At 43.4% G+C, this 17598-nt stretch overlaps 1 protein-coding gene and 1 long non-coding RNA gene across 6 annotated transcripts in view; both read left to right on the forward strand.

Annotated features, from left to right (window-relative positions):
• Positions 1 to 17598, forward strand: part of LOC141753017 (uncharacterized) — a 602052-nt gene that overhangs the window by 170867 nt on the left and 413587 nt on the right. The gene's annotated exons all lie outside the window — the stretch shown is intronic.
• shf (Src homology 2 domain containing F) overlaps positions 1 to 17598 on the forward strand; it is a 108898-nt gene that overhangs the window by 15040 nt on the left and 76260 nt on the right. For all 5 annotated transcript variants that reach the window (XM_074611142.1, XM_074611160.1, XM_074611152.1 and 2 more), the window contains exon 2: positions 4169 to 4301. In XM_074611142.1, coding sequence (XP_074467243.1) covers positions 4169 to 4301 — 133 coding nt within the window. The remainder of the gene's footprint in view (positions 1 to 4168; positions 4302 to 17598) is intronic.

The raw sequence follows: 17598 nt of genomic DNA on the forward strand, positions 1-17598 counted from the left end.
GGACAGGAAGGACACATTGGAACAATTTGGAAATATTAACCACCTCCTCCACCCAAACACGAACTAGGCTGCAGGGGCTGGGTGATGGCGCCTTACAGAGGTAGTCTGTTGGTCTAAACAGTCGATGGTTCAAACCTCCAGATGCCCAGGAAGGATCTGTGTAGGCAAAAATTAATTACACCGCTGCCTGCTAATGGGTGACAATAGAATACTGTAGTTGTACACATTACTGGTGTGTAAAGGTATGAGTGTGACACACACAGGGTGGAGCTGATAATGACCATGCGGCTGAGAAATTCCCCCTTCATAAAAAGATGCCTCCCAAACAAACAACTCCTGTTAGTCATCCACATTGCTGCCATAATGTTGAGCTATTTTATAACACATTTGCCCAATAATTCTAATTGAAAGTGAAATAGCAAGACGAACTTCTTTTTGTTTCATTTTTATTCAACCGTCCTCAGGCTGGTAACTGGTTTGTCATCAGCTTCAACTTTATGGGAAAAGAAAACTTGACCGTCCCTGCTGACTGGAATAAGAACATGAGCCAGGTGCTGAAAAGAGCTTTTACTGCTCAACTGGGAGCTAAATATACACATGCCTGTAAAATGTAAATCTTTTTTTTGTAGTGTTAGCTGTTTGATGACAAGCCTTCGCAACCTTATTTAAGTATATTTGGACACAGGGACCATAATTAAGATGTTCACATTGTGAGCAGCTGTAGACGTATGCCTTAAATCACACCAACTGAATTTTAAGTGAGAAATCTTGATTGTCGACTTATCAGTTTCTTCTTGATGTAATTTTAAAAGAGCAGAACAACCAAGAGCCACTTGTGACTGATTGCTGATTCATGTTTGGTTCCAGAGTACCAACAGACCTATTACGCTTTGATTTAGCCTGATTTTGATTGTTTGGGATGGCAAAATGCACATACATTAGTGTTTTACCTTATCTGCCCTCAAAAATTTCCCACCAAAATTTCCAAGCCATAAATATTACAGGTGCTAAATTCGAGCAGAAAACAACAATTGGCCATGTAAAGTTATGCAAGGGATAATGTACAGCGAGTCGGTCATTGTTGTGAAATAAACCCAGAGAGGGCTATGCGGCACCCCGACGCCCTGATGGGGTTTATTTCACAACAATGACCCGTAGCTGTACATTATCCTGCTTATTACACAGCTACTTACATGACTTGACACAAAAATGGTCCTCCAGAGACTGAGATCAGAACTGCGTCCATAGAAGCGGTCTGCTATAAAGAAATAACAGACCGTAGAACTCTGTGATTGACCAATAAGAATCGAGTATTCAACAAAGCCGTGTAATAAAGTGGAGTAATGTCTACCTGAGCAGAGACTGAAGTCGCTCTCCCTCTATGTGTGTTGTAATCAGAGCTTATACGCTTTGTTGACATAGCCGAACCGCCTGTGCATGCTTTTAGTGCATATTTGTGCATGTGAGTGTGTCCCCCTGGCTAGCTTATGGCCGCTGCTCTGCACTGCTCATACAGCGGTTACAGTTGATAACGCCGTCCCGACCGATGGCGTCGTCGCGGAAGCGTAACACCCACCCTCTGGTTCCCCCTCAGTTAAACACTGCTAGCCCAGTCCGCACTTTCACCGCTGGTTGCGCTGTTTAGTGCTGTTAGCACAGTTAGTTGCAAGCCGCGGCTCGCCATTGCCATGTTGAGAGCCGCTAACTTGAAAGCCAATAAAATGCTCCCAATCCAGTATTTAGCACCTTTATCCACTTGTGGACAGCAAAGCTGTTGCATACCATGCCCAGACTAAAAGTGCATAGTGTTTGAGTCTTTAATCCAAGCTTTGGTTTGTATCCATTATTTCATTTAATCCCAACACATCACTCTGTCTGACGTTATCAGAAGTTTTCATCTCGTATCCTGCCCTTTATTTGTTTGACATTATGTCAACAGGAAAGGCAAAAGATGATGTCATGTGTTTGGACTGGCTCCACACACCGCTCAATAAGTAATTGCCATTATTTCCTGAAACATGCCCAAACATCCCTGGGCTCATGAAGTGGTAAGGCAGTAGAAGCGTAAGGTGTTAGCTCTGCTAAAACCTCACTGTGGGCAAATATCTAAACTACCGCTGTCATCTAAAGCTGCTGGAGAGATTGTGAGATGCAGCGTTTGGAGTGTTTTATCACATTTGCGGGCTCTGGTCTCAAACCTCGAGCCACTCTGCTACAGAATGTGGACCGCAGTCAAATGGCCACTGGCCTTCATCCCTCCCATTTAGGTGATTCATATGTTTTGTCAGTGAGGGTTACTTATTCTTAGGTTTGGGCTGTGTTTGCAGTGACTGTATCTGAGGTGGGTTTGGCACACGCTATGATTACTGATGGATGAGTTTCTATGCAACAAGGTGCGAGGTGGTAATGATGACACTGTGGCTGTAACGAATAATATGCAGAGAGTTTTTGGGGTCTCTGGGGGCGCAAAGATGTTGCTTATCTGGATGGCTGAATTTTGATTAAACTCGCGAGTGAATTATGTATATTTCTGTGGCGCAAAAAACAAACCAGGATAATGTTTGTATTGGATTTTTCCCCCTGCTTGAATTCACAGAAGCAAAACATTCGAGGAACCCATAATTATGCTGTGGCAGAAAAAAAGTCCTAGTTATTTTCCCCAAAACAGATGGAGAGGGAATATTGAAGAAGGTGGATTTAACACACAGTAGCTGCTGTGAAACACATCCGTGGTACTTACTTCCCTTGCTATTATTGCCTAATCCATGTATAGCCGAGATGATCTGTGCAGGAATATACCTGCCAGCATTTCTCTGTCACTAAGCGGCTTACAAATCAGCCTTAGTGAACTTTTCTAGCATTAAACACTTTGAAACTTTTCAAGACGTCTTTTTAAAAAATGGGCGTTAAATGACACTTGACCTCGATCAGTGCCGTAAAAATGTCGGTGCTTTCCCAGCCGAAGAGAAGTCCCAGAGTTGGAAGGGTATATCTGTACATTTTACTTGCTTCCCTGAGGCTTGGCAGGTGTGTGTGTGTGTGTGTGTGTGTGTGTGTGTGTCTCATGGGTGGCCTGCGTATGGGGTTAGCTTCTGGGAAGTGTGCTCCCTCTGTGGCAAAGATGGACAGTGGTTGCTCTCGGGAAAAGCTGGCTAGGTGGAGGCACAGCACGGCGGGCACGAGGCTCGGTCCACCTCCAGCCTGCCCCGCCCGGCCCCGTCCGCCGGATGAGTGATGAGCTTGATTATAATGAGACCAAATCCCTTCCTCTTACACATGACTCACAGGGTGTAGTGCCGGTCATGTACGTGTTTACATGCTCACTTAGGTGTATGCATGAGCGTGTTTCCAAGTGACAGAACATGCAGCCGGTGCCCTTCTCCTCTTCCCTCTGATTGGCAGGACTAGACTGTCAGGAGCCTCAAAGTCAGTTTGCAAACAGCAGGCACAAACCCCCTTCCCTCCCTCATTATCCAATGTCCAAGAGGACGGATGGCTCAGATGGGAGTCCATTTCCTTCCAAAGGGTAGGTCTTTACTTTTAAAACGGTGTCCTGGTAGATGGAGCAAACATTTCAAGGAAACAAATATCCCCCTAAGGCACTATAGATGCGGACTGCTGCTCTGCTCCCTAAAGGTTTGAGCTGTATTTCTGGTTCTCGGGACGTCCACCTAATTGCCATCTACTACTGCACAAAATGCTCAGCAAAAGAGCAAGACTGCAATTAGCCGTGGCTCACTGCCAGCTCGGCATAAATCTGCCAAATTGTTTCTCTTAAGAAAGTTGAGCAGTTGTGGTCTTCTTTCCTCTACTTTTTGAAATGTAGGCCTGTCACTGGGCTATCATATAATTAGGCGGACCAGCAGTAGCAGAGAGCGTGCTGTAAGGCTAAAAGCTGAGGCATTGTGGTGGTGTGCTGAGGCATACAGAGGTATGTCCTCAGCACTGTTACTTATGTATGTGTTCTCCCTTTATCTCCGGCCTGCCTCGGTGGATATATCACCTGGTCCTGTCCTGGGCCGCAGCAGTATCTGTCAGGCCACTCTCCTGAAACCTACCCATGTCGTATTGTTCAACAGAGCAGCAAAATGAATTCCCTTCTTTCTATTTCACTTTTTTTCCCCCCTTTCTCTATCTCACCTTTCTTTGTTTTTCTTTTCTTCTGTAGCTCATCATCCTTGAAGACTACGCGGACCCTTTTGATGCCGAGCAGGCTGGTGGCACTCAGACCACTACGGAAAAAGTGACGACGGAGAATGACGGCTACATGGAACCATATGAGGCCCAGAAGATGATGGCAGGTAGATCGGTTTTCATTTTTCTCTCTATTTCCTATCACCCAGCTACCTCTGTCCACGTTCACACCTTCAATAGTTGCAAGGTTAAGTGACAAGTAATTGATGTGTGTCTTTGCTATGATTTCATATGTGTCCTATAGGGAGCATTAATTAGTATGCAGTGTGATATGGCCTTATGTTTCCAAGCTGGGAATTAATGAAGAGGCTCAGATTGCCTCATGCCGCTTTACATGACAGGTGCAGCAGAGCAAAAATGACCTGTGTGTCATGAAAGATGTCATATTTTCAAAAGCAGTGACTTTGCCCCAGACATCGTACATACAAAAACACACCTCAGAGGTCCAATGAGGAGAGAGAGAGAGAGAGAGGTGTTTTTTTGTTTTTAAAGTTTTTTTTTCCCCGCTGATGTGTGTGTGTGCATGTGGAGTCAGCCACTTGCTGGGATTTCCAGGAAGGGACAACAACAATAGCTGTGTGCTGCTAACATAAGAATTCGGCCGAACCACATTCTCCACACAGCTTTGTCACAGCGCACATTCATTCTGTGGCGAAGTGAGCAAAGCAATGACAAAGAACAAAGAATGTGCAGAAAGAGAGGAGAAATGTGGAGAAAACAAAACATGTGGCTGCTGTTTTCCCGTCCTCTAAACAGACCTTAGTACCAAAGAAAAGAACGTCACAAATAATGTTTGTGTGACTGTCAGAAATGGATGTTTCTGGAACTTGGATGACTACGAGATATCAGCACTTATACCTTAATACCTGACACTGTCATATCATCTACAGTATACGGGTACCTCTCACCCTCCTGCACATGATACTGTACTCTTATAAACGCACACACTCGCTTTCATTGCTGCCACAAAGGCAGGACATGAATGTCTCTGTCCCTCCTCGGCAATTTTCTCTTTAATGGGCCTCCAGACAATCTCTTGTTTTCATCTGTCTTACTGTTTTGACCTCTGGCCCAGTCATTGCCTCAGCTGAGTACAAAAACTCAAGATTTATCGCCTCTCTCTGGTGGAGGAAGCTGTAAAGGAAGAAAAAAAAAAAAAAAAGAGCAAGACTTTTGTGGTATCTCTTGAATTTTGAACAGATTCCAGGTATTTCTGTGTTTTTTGTTTTAAATTCAACTCGACACAATTCTGCATTTGGTTCTATTGACAAACTAAATTATGCTGGCAGCAATTGTCGGTTTGATCTGAGTTGATTTTTTGTTGTTGCTCCTGTCTTTGAAACCTGAAGTGGTGTTGTTTTCAGGCTCTCTGCTTTTATCCATCACATTTATTGATTGCCAGTTTTCTTTTTTGTCTGCTGTTTTGACTGAGTTGGCAGGGTGTTGTTGTTTTAAATAGAGCTGTTAGTGGATTTCTTTGGCTCTACTGTCATCCTTTTAATATTCATAATGAAATGGAATAAATCCACGGATGGGTGGTTTCACAAGCGCTAATAAATAATACATTTAATTCAAACATGTGGGCACATAGGTAGAAATGGCATTATTTGAGGAGGGTACATTTACAATACTTTTATGTATTCATATACAGGGCAATTATGTGAAATGTCCACAGAATAATTCAATCAAATGTTTTTGAAAATAACTCAGAGAATAGCGCACATAATACATAATAATGATTGTGGAAAATCTAAAAGTATAATCATGGGTAACTGCACCCAAAACCCAAATGTTATGTTTCACTGGTTCATTATTGGGAGCATAAGTAATGCTGATTTTCTTTCAACATTTATGTATCCGGGCCAGAAAACACAGAGCATGAATGCTCTATTTCAGCAACACCTTCCTCCAACTTCACACTTGGACGCTGCCCAGTTCAGCCCCTCTAGTGCAGTTGGGGGTTAAGTGCCTTGCCCAAGGGCGCCTCGATGATGTAATGAGGGTCAGGCGCTGCTCTTTCACATTCTGTCACTATGCAAGGCCGAATGCTCTGTGCACCAATACATCAGAATACTGACCGTGGATATAGAGTAATTGCTGCATCTCTCATTCTGACAGCATATATTGGTCAGGCAGAACTGCACACACAGAATTTAGTTGGCTAAAAAGGAGAGAGAGGAACCGTTGCTGCACTGAAGCAAAGAAAGGACCAAACCTCTCATGTGAAGCACGAGGCTTGCATCTCACTCTCTCTCTGTCTCATTCTGTCACTATTGCTCTCTCTCATCTCTTTCACTCCCCAGGCAAGACATTTTTTTGTACTCAATGACAACCTGCACTGTTAGCAATACGTGAGTTTTCCTGTTGGCTGCAGATAGCCGTCGCTTCTAACAGCCTCCCTCTTCTTCTCTTCTCGGCACTTGCTTTCACAGATGGGTTCAGATGGACGCAAAAGCCCAAAACAACAGAAACTTTTCTATTTACAGTTTGTCAGAGGAAAGTTTTTAATTTACCACTCAGCCTAATTCACATCATCTATAAAACGGTTAGTCTACCTCCTCATAAAAATGGGCTTTAGCTGTCTCAACTTGTAAAATTCAAAGGTGTGTAACGGATAGTTTCTCATAAAAAGGGTTTCCAATTAATTCTTAGAAGTAGAAGACTGAAAATAAATCAGACTGGCTGACGTTTTTAGTTTGTCTTCACAGACGACCTTTACGTTTCAAGTTTCAACACACGATTTACTTTGAGCTGCTGCTGTCGGCTTGAATCTCACTTAACAGACACGCTCACACACTTGCACACGCTCTGCTGTGCCAATTAAGTTTTTTTTGTTCCAGATCAATCTCAGTAATTTAATACTCCTACCACTACTATGGATATTTAAAATTTCCTACATAAGAGGCCTTGATATCAATCCTGCATATTAACTTGGGAAATCCCTGTTTGTAGCTGATATTCCATGTTTTCTGACACATGCAGAATCATAGCCTGTTGGAAGTGGACACCTCAGATTAGTATCTTTAGCGCTGAGTAATCACTTGTGGTTGTGCACTGCACTTAGCAGGGATTAGGGGATGATCAGACAGGTACATCTGTAAAGCAATAGTGTGACTAAGCTGTTGCATAAATGATTCCATGGATTGAAAGGTCTCCATAACACCCTCATTTACACGAGGTACGTATGGTGATTATCCAGAGAAAACTGGGAATTTTGTTGGTAAAGTTTCGATCAGGAAATCGCAGTGATGGAGTGTATATTAGGGATGCACGATTCAACTTTAACAGTTCCGATAGCGATACCTGGGCTTTGGGTATCGGTAAGCTTCGAAGTCCAAAAAATTGTATTCGGGACAACCCTACCGATATCTGATCCAGCTATTTGAGTCAGTATCGGCCTGATATCCGATCCGGTACTGGTATCGGTGCATCCCTTGTGTATTATGGTTTAGAGCCTCTATATTTACACATGGCATTGCTGCTATAGGTTACTAGAAATCTTTTGAATGCAGAGATTGTTCTTCCAAACCTAAAGGTTAATTAGCTCAGTTAGTACAATGATACAGTAGTTGGCTGCAGGTGCTTTCTGTACAAGCATGTATGAGGTCCGTCTGTACACATAAATGCTTTTCACATTCCTCCGCTCTCTTCCTCTCATTTTGCATTTCATGAGCCATTGCAGCCTCATTAGTTGAACAACCTGATTGATAATTATGCTTTAACCATGTATTCACTGTGTGATCTACAAGCTACAGGAAGGCCATTCATTTTAGAACAAAAAGCTTGTTGCACAAGAAAATGCACTGGCCAATCAGATGTCTGCGTCTCCCATTTTTCCTGCTGATGTGATTTCCATTCACTGAAGTGTGAAATATGTAAGAAGCTCCTTACAGTTTCTCAAGGCTACATATCCTCTATAACTTTATTGTCCACAAGAGAGGAAATGAATTTCAAGGCACACTGCGTTGTTGAAGTACACCTGCTTTGTGTTCCGAGTAGCGCTTCCTCCATGCTTTTTTAATTCCCACAACTTCTATTTCGAAGCCTACTAGAGACCAAAATGAGGCTACATCCACATTAATACAAACACAATCTCCGTCCCGACGAGCGTTTTAGGGCCATATCAGAATTAATCTCCATCCATACTACCACGCCTGACAACGACGGTGTAAACAGGAAGCAGCGCTGGACACAGGAATTGATACAAAGCGCTCGAATAACACCTTGCCTTCTGAGCATGCAGGCAGTAGTAGCATTATAAAATTATGATTTTAATTACACAACAGCAGCTAGAATAGACAACAGGGTCAGCAACACTTGTAACTCGTTATCCATGTTGAAATTAACCACTGGTGGTCGAGGCTGGTGTTGTTTGTTTTCTTCCAGAAAAGGTTCACGTGATCGGGTGTGACGAATCGGATAAGGACACATCATGACTGATAACACCCAATCAAGGAGTGGATGTGCGTCATTGTTTTCAAAGGACTTTGTTTCTGTCCGTCCAGACTAAAACACAACCCCGATGTTTTAAAACTAAATTGGGGTCAGTCGTATTTTTTAAAACCCCTCCGTTTTTCGGTGCTAGAAAACGCCGGAGTAGTGTGAACGTTAGGAATAAAGGTCGTGAAAGTTATGCGATTTAAAATGAAAACGTATTAGTGTGGATGCAGCCTGAGCTGCATAGATGCAACAAGCCTAAGGCTCCACCCACAGTGGGTTAGAACAAAGTGACCAATTAACCGCCTTACTTTATTATTAAATCACAAAAGGTCACATGTTTTTCAAGACATGTACAATTAAATCCTGTTGAAGCCGGATATGCTATTTTGAAGATATAATTATAATTCCTTGATTACACAACATTCACACCTTAATCACACAAACACATACAGTCGACCACATAGTGGGAGGTGTGGCGTGTAAGGCCTGAGGCGAAAAGCGCCACAGCCGTTTACATAACAACAGTGTGCACCCCTGCTGTGTATGTGTGTGTGTGTGTCTGTTTGTTGGCACGCACGGCGTCGTGCATGTGTACATGACTTTGTGTGTGTGAGCTGAAGCGGCTGGTGCTCGTGGCTGCGTGTTTGTGTCTCTCTCTCTCTCTTTCCCAAGAGCCATCCTTAGTGAGGTTGAGCCGACTGATTTATGAGCCTGCTGGAGGGGCATGTCACGACTTCCTTAACCTGAAAAGCTGGCCCCACCCCCGCGTAAGCTGCTCCACACTGACTGCCGGTCGTGGCTCCACCTGCAGTTATGTGTAGACATGTGCACACGGCCGCTCTGTCTTTACAACGTTTCCTGCGTGTGTGTGTTTCCAGAGTGCCTCGAATGTTTGTCATGTCGACACGCGTCAGCTACTGCATGTGCTATCTTTGTATCCGTGTAAGTCCAATGAACGTGTGCGTGCTTGAGCCTGAGAGGACGTTTTTCCCCCTCATTGTCAGCTGGTCTTCTGGCATGTTGAGTTATTGTATTGAAGGTGTATATCTTGCATGTGGGTGGTGAAGGTATTTCGAATGTGTGCAAGGTCGCAGCAGATTTCACACTCGCACATAATCGTCTTTCCGTATCTTGTCGTCTCTTTCGCACGTATAAATACACACAGATATGTTCACACGACCCCTACACACACACACACACACCTCCTCAGCTGTCAGCATGGCCATTCCCTGCATACCTCAACACAAGCAGCAGCACCTAATCACAAGAGGAGCTGTCGGAGGGAAAGCTAGAATCAACTTTTGTGATGTTACTTTATCTGCTTCACTTGACTCCGTTCACTCGTACATTGTTGTAGCTGTTGAGACTTGTTACACTGACAAGTACAAGGGGCCGGGCTAGTACTGCAGGGCAGACTGCGTCATGGCATTTCTCAATGAACACGCGCTCATCGTCATACTCCCCAGTCAGCCAGGCAGGCAAACGGCCATGTGAGAGTTTTCTCACAGTGCAGAGGAAGCCTGTTGTGCAAACATCTTGCATGATTGAGCTCTGCCCGAACAAACACGCTCCAGTCCAGTTCACTCGCCAGTCCTCAAGTCATAGCCACTACTGCACCTAAAGCATGTGTTGAGGTGTGTGAATGTACGCGTGGGGGTATCGGACAGAAATAACCCCTCCGGTGTGAAATATTTTAACGCCAGTGGTGAATTTATTACACACCGTGTCAAAGTTGTAGCCTCAATTTGTCCTCATACCATCTTTCAGGTCATGCTCCGTCATTTAGCGGCAAGAGAGTTGTGCAACAGGGCCAGAATGCCTGGGGGGAGAAAACCTTGATGTTTTCCATAATGGTTGACTCACGGTAGATTCGCTATTTCTCTCTCCCTCCCGTTCTCAGTCTGAGAAATGTGCTGGGAAATGTCTCCGGGCACTGGCACCTCCTGCACCGCACTCCCAATGATGTGGAGACTAGCATCCAGTGCCAAGGTGATGAGTCATTAGCAATGGAGTTGATTATTTCAATTACTCATGATAGTGTGGTGCTAAGCCCCCTGTTGGCTCCAAAGTATAAATGCCAGGAATATTACTAGTTTGGCAATGGAGTGGGTGAGAGAACATGTTCAGAGGTGGGGACACTGAAAGAGGGATGACGAAGGGAAAGAGAAAGGGAAAGTAGTAACACAAGACCAAAAGAGAGTGGAAAAGAGAACCATGAGAGAGACAAAAACAGAAAAGTAAAGAGAGTGACTGGAGAGAGACCTGGAGGCAGAGTCAGTGGGAACACATTCATGTTACAGCACCTGTGGGTTAGTTTATGGGGACAAGTCAAGAGAAAAGAATGGAGGCATGGTGTGCTGAATGGTTTCCATCTCCTCCTCACTCACTCACGAGAGTGAAAACTCACCCCAGGCGACGGCAGGTACATGTGGCGGCACATTTCTTAGCCTGTAACCTTGCTTTTATTACCCAGAGCTGTGACTTGAGGCATATCCGGAGCATGCACCGACAGTGACACATTTTTTTCGAGCTATACTGGAAGCCTGTGCCATTAGGGTGGTACATTTGGTTCAGTATGTTGTTAACACAATAATAATAATTCTACAGTGATCCTCTCATCATCTCATCTGCCTCGGTGCATTTTAAGGTTTGCTTAAGACCCTCAGCAACACATTCATGCATTACTCCAGCTGATTATAGGCAGCTATAAATAAAGCAGGGACTGCAAGGCCAGTAGCTGAAAACTGGACGGGGAAGTGAATAATTAACACCCTCCTCCTTCGTCTCGCGCCTCACAACAACTACGACTTAATGGTTATTTTGGCCATGCAATCAACTCGCCGCTGCTCTTTTTACCAGCTCACGTAATTCAAAACTTTAATCTTTACTACGAATTACACCCCCTTTCTTTCTTGTCATTAACTATCTATGGGCACGGTTAAGGACGTCATGACATGTGGTTTCTTTCATAATATAAATATAATATAGGACAAAATTGATATTAAAATATGTCCATAGGATTTCCCTTTTCACATCACAGAATAATGATGAACAAAATCAATAAAATGCAATGAAACAATAGAACACATTAAGTATTTATTATGCTGTTGCACATCATGTGGGAGAAGTTTCCGTAAGGAGCCACTGTATTAACAGGAAGTGTGTGTTAAGGTCATCAAGAGTTCACAGCATCCTCCAAACTAACAAACTTGACCAGGCACCCAAAACTTGCAATCATAATCTAGAATAAATAAAACCATAAAAGTGAAAATATAATTTATTAGCTTGAAGATAGTGGAAGGGGTTGAGCTGCAAAATCAAGATTTGTTGATATATGCTTTTATGAGTGATGATGGCTTTTGTTTACTCATGAGCCATGGCAGCGCCCCAAAAGAAATAAGTTATAAGTTATGGCCACAAAGGTGCAGCAATGAGTTCTCTAAACCATGACCTAAAACACAGCAGGTTATTAATGATGATGTTTGCTTTAAAAGGTAAGGAGGTTTGTTGTCTCATATGTACCTTGGCCTACTTTTAGGCACAAAAACATGGTTCACAACTAGTTACATAGCTACAATAATCTTATTTTTAAGATGTTCTATTCACTACATGGTGTTCACCTATTTAACAGATAATAGTCCTCTGTTCCACCACGCTCCCTGACTAGTCATTAAGTCTACGCCCCACTCAGTGGTTGCCAGATTTTGTCAGAAGCGTGCTACCCACTTGTCATATCTACATCATCCCATGAGGAATGACTGACAGTTATTACTTACTGATCTGACAGCGTGGTACGGAGTGATCCGAAACCCACGCTCCACCGTGCCAGAGCTGGTGTCAGGTGATCTTTTTTTGGCTCGGTGCTATTGTTGGAGTCATATTATTTTAATATTTTAAAATGGTCTTGTCAACAAAATGCACGGTGTGATGAGAGCAGAGATGGAGAACATAAAAGTAATGAGATCCCCCCGGAGTGAAACTTTTAGAGTGGAACTGCAGTTTAATTTAGTTTGTTTGTTAGAGAACATTTATATCAAGATATTAGGTGTGATGATTTATGATGTATTTAACTGTTCATGGTGGCTGGCTGGCAGCTGTAGTCTGATAACAATTTTACTGTTGCTTGATTATGATAAACCAAAGATACTCGGTTTCATGATACAATGGAAATATTCTCCTCTAAGTTACATGAAGTTATAGATTCCCTTCTAGTTTAATACTGTAGATTAGTCACTATTTCAGAGTTCCTCTGCTCTCTCCACCACCTCAGTGTGATTCTTCTCTTGAGCCTGGAACAAACATGAAAAGACATGATGCAAAAGTTTTAGCAAATCTTACGAAGAAGACGTTTAACATGAAAATTGTGAAGCAGTATCTCTGCTAAATAATGTCTCATTTCCACTGCATGGTTCGGCTCGGTAGGACTCTCAGCTGATCGCCATAGCGATGCCGCATGAACTGCCGTGACATCCTCTTCAACGCGACACTCGCTGAATCCTTTCATCCGCAATCAAACAGAGGAACGTACGGTACGGTGTAGTGTACAGCGTAGTTTTGCAGGCTGACATTTTTTAGTCTGAGTCGAGTGAATACAAATATTGCGGTCGCTATTGGCGATAGCTTGGCTATTTCAAAATGCCGGGTTTGTGCAGGATGTCCCGTGTCGCGCAAGTGACGATTCTCTCTGACCAATCTGTAGTCCGCAGCGTTTTGACTCCACCTTCTAGTATCGCTTGGAACCTCGACCGAGGTGGTACCAAAAAAAGTACCAGGTACTTTCCACAACTTTTGCTAATGGAATATCAAAAAAGAGCGAGTTGAGGAGAGCCGTGCCACCATGCAGTGGAAATGCGGCATAACACCTTAAATGTGTTATGAGCACGGTTTTCCTGTTTTCTTTGGTGGAAACCAGTGACTCAGCAGTACATCTCACCTCATTAACTGTTTATGTTGGAGGAACTGAAAACCAGTCAAGACCTTTCAAAGAACCATGTGGAGAATTTGTGTAATGGCTCTACTACTGTATGTAGCACCAATATCCATTTCAGAGAGAAGAGGTGTAATTTTTATGTGATGCTCAGTGGCCAGAACAAGAAGAATGAGGTTGTACTGAGCTGTGTAACTGTATTGTGCTGAAAACCATTTCCTCGCTAAACGGATGGTTTAAAAATAGTTTTACGTGTTTCCACGACTTTGACACTGACACACAGTGCAAAGGGTTATGAGCCTGTGTGTGTTTGTGTGTCTGGCCTGCTGGATAATGGCCAGCAGGCTCTGTGGCGGAGGGTCATTTGGCGAAGCTGAAGAGCGGAAGGAATAGGAGGTGGGAGGAGAGGGGAAGAGCAGGAAGACTGACGACTTATTGATGAAATGAGAAATCTCCAGCTCCGGCCTGATAACCTCCCTCCCCCTCACTTAGTGATGAATGCTGCCCAGTACTGTAGCTCACACTACTCACATACAGCTTTGGTGCTCGACAGCTGTCGATATATCTGACATTTCCACCAGATATTGTCACATGCAGTTCTGGTTGGAGAACAGCATTGCTAAACATGTGCTGTTTATGTTTTGTAAAATGTTATGCATGATGCACGATCACGTAAAGCTGTTGTACGCACGCTACATTTCTTATGATTTTCTTTGTAATCAATTTTATTTTAGGGCTGTCAGAGTTAACACGATAATAACGCGTTAACACAAATTCGTTTTAACGCCACTAATTTCTTTAACGCAATCAATCTTTCGGAGGTTGTAGCTGGATCAGTTTTAAAGCTAGAGTGAAAATACTGGTATCATATCAAATCTGGTCTGCACTCGCGGAAAATCAGCCAATCTTAACACACGACCGCAGCTCCAGTTACACTGTGCATGTGTCATACCCCATACAACAAGACCCGTGTCCCTGCCTCTTTCAATAGGCCTCGGAGGTTGGTGGCAGGTCGGTGTGATAGAAATTAAGGAGGCAGCGTGACTTCCACAACGCAGTTCCGTTGTGGAAACACAGTATAGACGGCTAGGCAGGCAGTGAACCCAAATTTGGTGCTTTAACTGGCAAAATGACTGGTGTGCAACCAAAACAGAGCGCTGCATTTGGTTTTACAGGTTAGACCTTGTAGAAAGCTGTCTTACATTTTTGTTTTCCTCCCTGCTTTACCTGCAATTGATCTGCAATTAATAATACATTTCTTCTTCTTTTCCTTGAACATCATTAAGCAGAGAGACCTTGAGAGTAGCAGTGAACACACTTGTATTTGCTCATAACATATTTCTCTGCTGTTAGGCAACCTTTGCAAGCAACCTGACCATCCTTGCCCCGTTCTCTCTATGATCAGGATACTTTGAGTTTTGCATTTTTCCAACAAACTAGCTGAATGCACATAGACACACACAGTAAGACTGCCTGAGGAAGTGGTGTGTACTGGCAAGAGCATTCCTGCTGGCCTCTGATATCCCACTGTGCCAGGCTGTGCCAAGCCAAGGATGGATAGGATGGCAGACCCACTATCCGTCCGTTACAGCTGAATGGGTAAGGAGGGGTTTGAGCATGGTGGGGTGGGGGGGACTGGGCAGCCACTCTGGCGCAGGTTGAAGGTGCTGAAGTCATTCATTTTAAAGGTAAGATTAATGACACCATTAATCCATGTCTGGGCCACTGCAGAGGAGGACGGGGCAGCATTCATACCCGCTGCTGCTGGCTACTCAGAGCCTGCGGCACTCATGCATGAGGTCTGCTAATACACGCACACACATCCACTGATGGAGGCATACACAGCTGTTGTGCACACTGACACACTTTGGGGTCATTTGATATGTCAAGTATCCATTTGGCCTAAAGTGGTGATGGAACTTAAGGCTTGTATCTTTGTTGCAGGCAGTTACTTGATGGAGGTTATTGGTCCGATTTTACTGGCTGGTGAAAGAGAAGGAGAGAGGCTGAGCGAAAGAGATAGGATGACAGACTCTGTGAATTAGTAATAGTCAGGGACATGGCTGGCACCAATCTGATTGCAGGGCTGTGTTTTTTTTTTTTTTTTTTGCGGTGCCTACAGTCAAGCTGGAGAAGAAATCTGGCCTGTTGACACACTGGTGCGACAGAGAGCTTTTAGGTGTGAGTGTGTGCGAGGGCGGCTCGCACTCTGCAGCTGTTGAAGGACACGACGGGAACAGATGGGCACCAAAAAAAAAAAAAAAAAGACAGACACAGGAACACCAGATAAACACTCACAGGGACACAAATGTACAATTCACTACAAAAAAAAATAGTACAAGATATATCGGAGTGTGTTGGGCTGTGTGGTAGTGTGTGTGAGAGTAAGTCAGTTTAGGCAATGTTATCTGCAGATCCAATGGCAGGATTTTTGAGGCTGTACACCAGTAAATCAAATAAAAGCAACAAAAAAAAAATCTTATCCATTGTATAGAGATGGGACCGACATAAGTCGCATATCGGATATCGGACTGAGGTTACCGATCCACATACTAATCCATATAAATATGTAATAATGGTGGAGAATGACCTCTTTGAAATTATTTTATTGCTTTTGAACTCATGCAATCTACTAACAGATGATAATAGCTGTGAACTTGATTTGTTCAAGTTGTTCAAAACATTATAGGAGTTGCCATAGCAATTTGCTCTCCTACACCTGTTTGCATGTGGAGCCTACTTAACCTACAGTTCAAATAAATTGTTTTGGGATTGTTTTGGTGCATCTCTACCATTGTACCCTTCTGTGCTGTACACAAACTATCAAATAGGGTAGAAGTCCAGTCTCAGAGCCAGTGTTGGAGTACATAGACAGATAGATAGATAGTAACTTTATTGATCCCGAGGGAAATTCAAGGTACAGTAGACCTCTTCTGTAACCCTACGTATTGGGACATTTTCATTTGCAGTCTAAGTGCATCAAGATCAATACCTCTGGATTCACCTTGTCCTTGGATTGTTTGACGAGGCTTTTCAATCATAACCCAGGACTGATATCCTCTGTGTGCGTGTGTGTGTGTGGGAAGGAGGGATTAGAGGAAAGAAAGAGAGGAGAGGAAGACCCTCAGTACAATTACATGCACACAAGAAACCAGGTTACACAAGTAATCGGAAAACATGTTTACATGCACTTACTAAGTATCATGGTTTCTGTAAATCTGTGTATACGTGCATCACATTTTTCACCTACCCCAGACCTTATTTTGGAGGCATGGCTTACTTATTTTAACTAGCATTATTACACGGCTGTGTTGTCCACTTTGCGTCGGGGTGCGACATCACCCTGTCGGGGATTCTTTCACAACAATGACTGGCTCGCTGTACATTATCCCTTACGTGAGCGAGGCTGTTAAGTTAGTTTCAGTTTCAGTCAGACTTTTGATGGAATTATTTTGATTACGTAAATCCATTGCCACGTTACGATCCCTCCTTTGCCGCTCTGTTACTTTTACATGCAAAAAAGCTAATTAGAAACCTGGTTATGCATGACCAAGAAATCAGGAGGAAGCCAACTGTAAAATGATTATTGTATGTAAACACGCAGACTGTGAAATAGAAAGAGAGACAGACAGAGGAGCAAAGAAATTAACAAATGTGAGAATGACAGGTCGATTTATGTGTGTGCATGGAGTATACAACATCTGTTGGCGTGTGTGTGCATAAGAGAGAGAGTTGAGGTGCATATTATTGTTGCTAAATCATGGTGTCTCAGATTAGGACTTGTGAAATGATGCAGCAAATTTCAACAAAATGATCCTCAATATTACAGACTTATTTTGTTAAAGTTGTTTATTTGAAAATGTCAGGATGAGAAATTAAATGGGGATGTTTGCAAGCAAAACATGTCTCAATATGTGCTTGCCGTGATTCACAATTGATATGTAGCTGAAACTTCGGCTGGTAGCTGCACGGAAACAGGTAATGTCTGTTTCTGTGAGCGGTCCGAGGAGAGCAGCCTGTAACTACTGCTGCAGTGT

This window comes from Sebastes fasciatus, chromosome 2 (genome assembly GCF_043250625.1).
Source record: "Sebastes fasciatus isolate fSebFas1 chromosome 2, fSebFas1.pri, whole genome shotgun sequence".
In the NCBI taxonomy this organism is placed as follows: domain Eukaryota; kingdom Metazoa; phylum Chordata; class Actinopteri; order Perciformes; family Sebastidae; genus Sebastes; species Sebastes fasciatus.